This window comes from Chrysochloris asiatica, unplaced genomic scaffold, assembly GCF_000296735.1.
Source record: "Chrysochloris asiatica unplaced genomic scaffold, ChrAsi1.0 scaffold00024, whole genome shotgun sequence".
Classification (NCBI taxonomy): Eukaryota; Metazoa; Chordata; class Mammalia; order Afrosoricida; family Chrysochloridae; genus Chrysochloris; species Chrysochloris asiatica.
Window position 1 is genome coordinate 26,344,481 of NW_006408542.1, and position 6,000 is coordinate 26,350,480.

Sequence of the window (6,000 nt, forward strand, 5' to 3'; positions counted from 1 at the left end):
ACACTGATTAATGCTAGTAATAGAACCAATAAGCTGATATACCTCCTTGTAAAGATAGAAAGCCTGTGTTACATTTCAACTCTGAGTTCTGCAGAATAGCTCCTTTTTCTCTAGCAAGTGTTCGCTGAAAAGAATTATTAAATTATTTTACAAAAGAAAGAGAAAAGAATAAATGTACATGTCTTAAAGAAATAGATGCCAGATATCTTTAGGTTAAACATCGCATAGAGGCAATGCTGTTTGGTGCACAGGAGTATAACGGAAAATCTCATCAGTATTTTTTGGTATTGATTTTTAGTTCCATTGTTGGAAATGAGTGACAATTGGTGCAGTGACAAGGGCATTTATCTGAAACATGTGGGTCGATATAAGGGCAATCTTAGAACTATTTGTTCTGCTATTTCATCCTTTAGCCTGGCCTTAGATCAGCTGTGGCAGTTCTCATCCTTCACTATTCCTTTCATTCTGCTTTCCTCTCCTTCCAAGAGGGAAAGATCAGCAACCACCTAGAACTTCAAGGCACAACCAAGTCTTCATATCAGATTGGCAAATAAATCCCTGCAGCCAGTTAGGTCTTAGCCAAAGGTAAGTACCTTTGAAGTGAAGGCATGCTTATCACAATGTTGGTGCAACATACGTGATTTAGTCAGCTTACTTTCAGAAAGGATATTGCTTCATGGTTAAATTAATATCAACAGTTACTGTCAATTCAATTCTGACTCTTTGTAAACCTGTGTGTGTGTGTCAGAGTAAACCTGTGCTCCACATGGTTTTCAATGGCTGATGTTTCAGAAGTAGAGCACCAGGACTTTCTTCTGAGGTGCCTCTGTGTGGACTTGAACCTCCAACCCTTTAGTTAGCAGTCAAGTGCATTAAGATTTGCATCACACATGGACTCCCTTGGTTAAGTTGTTGTTGTTAAGTGCTCTCCAGTAAGTTCCAACTCATAGCAACCCAGTATAGGGTTTCCAAGGAAGGCTGGTGGATTTGAATCACTGACCTTGAAGTTAGCAGTCCAGTGTTTATCCCCCAGTTCTCCACCAGCTGGAATGAAATGAATAGGTTGACTTAAAGTCTCAAACAACAGTGCCAGGGAAGCTGCAACTTCCACCTTCGCTTGCTACAAATGTTTTTTCTCTACATTGATATTTGTTTTGGAGGTCATGAATCAACTAATCCACACCTAGTGCCACAACGTTGATTCTGACACATAACAACCCTACAGGACAAAGTAGAACTGCACCATAGGGTTTTAAAGACTCATCTTTACACAAGCAAACTGCCACATCTTTCTCCCATGAAGCTGTTTGGTTTGTACCAGGGACTTTTTGATTAACAGCTGAGCATTTAAACCCTGTGCCACCTGGGCTCCCTACTAGAGGTCATACTATGTCTAAAACCTGACTGTTTCATTTTTCAGTGTTCTGAGGCTAAGAACTAGGTAAACAAGATAGAATATTACCTCTTAGGCTCATACCTAGAGGATAAAAAAGGCCACGCTTTCTATCCTTGTACTTTAACTATGTCTTCCAAGACTGAGATCCTTAGAAAATCATTAAGGGTTCATTAATAACAGGTCCGTTATGGCTGCTCAGCTTGTAAAGAGTTTATTTCAGTCAAGTATACATTATGTGTCAATGGTCAGTTTCAGTTTGAGGTCAACAGTCGATATATTTTCCATCTCAAGGGAGTCAGTGGGGCTTAGTTTTTGGAATCCTACCTCTCTCGCAGGATCTGCCAAGATAGCCTGTTCCGGAACAATCACAGACATATCTGTTCCACCCATCCCGGCACATGCCATTGTTTTTACAAGGATTGCTAAGGCACGGTTTTGCTGTTTCCCTTGAACAGGAGGGCTTCACTCCAGCAGTACTTTGAATTTCAGCCATTTGCCGGATGTCTTTGCTCTGGCCATCAATGAACAAATCCCGGATGCAGCCCACGTAGCCATAGTTGAGCAGAGCAGTCCACACCTCAGTAGGGAAGACAAGGCCAGCCTTATTTTCTGGCAACCCTCCCAGGTACAACTCATCATCCAGGTCCAGAATCTCACTTTCGCCAGGAGCAGTGTAGGGTGTGCGCAGCGTGTTGACAGAAATGGTACCTGTTGCAAAGACAAGAGAACACACAGGTCTTTACAGAGCACAGTGTATTCTAAATATTACCTTTTCTCTCTTTAAAGGTAAACTCTTTAAGGGCAGACCTTTCTTATTTTCTGTTCTATCCCCCTATCTCACACTTCTCAGTGGAATTGACAGAAGTCTGTGAAATGGCATAATTTTAGAAATCAGGGAGAATGTAACCCCTATGGTTCGATTTGATTTTGAGAATGAAAACCAAAGTCTTTGTCAGTCAACAAATACTGTTTGTCAGCCTCTAAGGCCTCAAGGAAGAAAGAAAGAGACAGAGAACAAAAGAGGGTATAGGGGTAGGACAGCACGAAGGGAAGGGAGGGGAGAGGAGGGGAGGACAAGAGGGTAGGATAGGAGGGGAGGACAGGAGGGTTGCTAAGAGTTGGAACCAACTTGAAGACACTAACAATAACCTTGCATTAGTGCTCATTTTTCTAAGTTAGTATGCATTTGAAAACCAAGGAATTGTGTGTGTCCTCATCTTTAATTAACATGGTTACTTTGATTGAACTGAATTACTTGGCAAGTTACATATATCAAAATCTGACTCTATCACTCCTAGCTGTATGGATTTATTAATTAACTGCGATGGTCTTAGTTTCCTTGTCCATAAAAAGGACATAATAATATGACTCTACACTGTATGATTGCTCTAAAGTTTAGATTAAAAAAATGTTGTTGTTGTTGTTAAGTGCTGTGGAGTCGGTTCCGACTCATAGCGACCCTGCACAGGGTTTCCGAGGCTGTAAATCTTTACGGGAGCAGAACGCCTCATCTTTTTCCCGTGGAACCGCTGGTAGTTTCGAACGGTTCACAGTCCAATTCATAACCACTACACTACCAGAGCTCCTTTGATTAAAAAAAAAAGAAAAAAAAAAGTACAAATAAAATAGCTGATTTACAACAAGCACTGGATAAATATTGGGTATTAAATTTAGGAAAAGATTCAAGGCAGATCACTTTGTTTACTTTTTACAATAAATTACTTATTAAAACTGACAAAACTTCTCTTCCCTCATTAAAAAATGAGGGGGTAGATATTGGCTTATTAATATGCAGAAACTCTGGTCCTAAGTAAATAGGAAATTTGTTATTTGAGGGTTGCAGAAAAATGGTTGTGGAATCCATATAAAAAGAAAACCATGAAAGCAGAAAGCAGGTTTCTGATAAAAACTTCTATCATATGTCAGATTTCCAAAAGCATCACACCAATATTTTATTTCTAGAAATATGCAAATAAGATACATGAAAAGGGCACACACTGATCCATTGCTAAATTCTCTCAGGTTTATTTTTCAGGTATAGACCATAAAGCACAGGAGAAAAAGCCTGATATTAGGGTGCTGGCATACAGAGCGTCAGGGATGTAGGGAGCAGCCTCACACAAAGGGGAAAGTACTGAGGTGGGCGCTGGAATGATAGGTGGTGTGTATGTGGCAATTGGGTAGGCAGAAGCAGTTTAGTTCCATCACAGAATAACTAAACCTGCCCCTGTGAAAACAAGTCTTGTGATGCATATGGGAACACTTGTTTAAGGAGGGTCATAGTAACACCATTGACCTTGACTTTGTGCTAAAAATATTTCATACACCTGCAGCAGTGGAGCACCTTGATGGTGTGGCAATGTAATGGGACCTGTCATTGTGAGGGAGAAGGGCATTGAGAGCCATTGACAGAGACCAGCCAGGTGGTCAAGTCACCATGAGGGCATTTGTCTCTAGACTTTCACAGAAAGAAACAGAAAACCCTCCTAGGGGAGGAAGACTCACAGGCATGACTAGTTCGACCTTCCTAAGAGAGCCATGTAGTAGGGATTCCTGAGGGAGGTAGCAAAAAGCAAGAAGGACAACGTACTCATTTCTACTGTTCATATTTTTGCAAATGTCTACAAGAAAACTGTCTTCTAGGAATGCATCAAAAAAAAAAATCAAAAACAAACCTGTTGCCAGTGAGTGAAATCGGATCATAGTGACCACATGGAGGGAGCCGAACTGCTCCATCGGGTTTCCAACACTAGATTTATACAGAAACAGATTTCTTCATCTTTCTCTCATGGAGTTCTGGTACATTTAAATTAGCAGCCTAGTATTTAATCCACTGTGTCACCAGGTCATAAAATCCTAATTTTCAAATATTTTTAAATGCCATTTGGGGGAAATGAAATATACAAAAAAATGGTGACCTTTCTCGATTTAAATAGTATGATCATTACATTTACTTTCAAAGCACTGTTTTGTATACTGTAATTTTCAAAATGTCTTAAAAAGTGAGTTAACAGGTTCTTTTCAACCTCTGAAGCAACAAATGTAAGTCAGCCAGTGTTGACAGTGAAGTGTTTGTGACAAAAGGAAAGACAGACACATGGAAAATAAAATACATATTAAAGATGGAAAGCAATGGACTGTGTGCCGGAAACAGTGATTTTTGTTTCTAAGGTAATAGGGAAAATAGTGCCCCTTTCTTCCAGTTTGTCCAAAAAGGCACCTTGTTGTTGTTGCTAAGTGCCATGAAGTCGGTTCCAACCCACAGCAACCCTGTATAAGGTTTCCAAGGGGCAGCTGATAAATAGCTTGAATCGCACACCTTGTGGTTCAAATCGATTTTGCAATATAGCATATTGACCCACGGTGCCACATTAACCCACAGCACCACACCAGGACTCCTAGAAGTAAATAAATGTTTGAGGATTTGTTGTTGTTATATGCTGTGGAGTCGGTTCTGACTCATAGTGACCCTGTGCAGGGTTTACGAGGCTGTAAATCCTTACAGGAGCAGAAAGTTTCATCTTTCTCCCGTAGAACAGCTGGCAGTTTCAAATTGCTGACCTTGAGGTTCGCAGCCCGATTCATAACCACTACGCTACCAGAGCTCCTTTGATGAAATGAAAAATGTAATATCGAGAGAGAACAGTTAGGATAAACAAAGCTTAGTAAGTGACAAGGAGAAAGTATTACAAGAGTTGGGGATATAGCTATATATACTTTTAATTATATAATGTTTTCTTATATTTTTATTCATGGAACAAGGCGGAAATGCAGGTCAAATGGAGGTGAGTAACTAAGGAAAAACTGTATTGTCCTTGTCCATGATGTAACTCATGGAGGAACTCAGGAGTTTGCACTGGACCTGGCTTTCTTCATCTCGTCTTCGCTGTGGAGTGTCCATAGCTCAGTTCACTGTGTGGACATCCTCATAGGCAGAACTTGTGCCACACGTTTCAGACATTCATCTGTTGTCTGCCTGGCAGTGAGACTGTGGACACTGAGGTCTCTTGACCTTTTTTATGGTGTGTTGATCGTATTTTATGGTGTGAGAGTCCAGGTGTGGTGCTGTAGGATAAGAACTGAACTGCTAACCACAGGGTTGACAGTTCAAACCCACCAGCCACTCCACAGAAGAAAGATGAGGCTTTTTGCTCTTGTCAAGATTTACAGCTTTGCAAATCCTATATAGGACCACTCTAAGTAGAAATCAACTTGAAGACAATGAGTGAGTAAGTGAGTGAATGAGTGAGTGAGTGAATGCTTTGAACAAAGATTTTGTGAGAAAGATCAGATATCTTTTTTTGTGAATGTGCTTATTAGCATTGAAATAAGCTATTTTAATTGTAATTCATATAACAGGATCATATTTTTCATATAACCCAGGGCATACTTAAACATATAGACACATATCAAAAGTTTAGCAAGAAAATAGTTCATTTCACTATCTTTACAACACACTGACATTCTTCCTATTTTATTGACATAAATGATTCTTTGAATTGATTCCAGTGCCAATGAGTAAGTTGTAATTCATAATTCAAAAGTCACTGAATGTGGAGAACAAACAAGATGGCGGATTGGCTGGAAGTGCAGAAAGGAGCTCC

At 40.0% G+C, this 6,000-nt stretch overlaps 1 protein-coding gene across 3 annotated transcripts in view; it reads right to left on the reverse strand.

Moving 5' to 3' along the window:
* Nucleotides 1-6,000, reverse strand: part of NRXN1 (neurexin 1) — a 1,648,890-nt gene that overhangs the window by 914,408 nt on the left and 728,482 nt on the right. For all 3 annotated transcript variants that reach the window (XM_006839445.1, XM_006839444.1, XM_006839446.1), the window contains one exon: nt 1,721-2,104. In XM_006839445.1, coding sequence (XP_006839508.1) covers nt 1,721-2,104 — 384 coding nt within the window. The remainder of the gene's footprint in view (nt 1-1,720; nt 2,105-6,000) is intronic.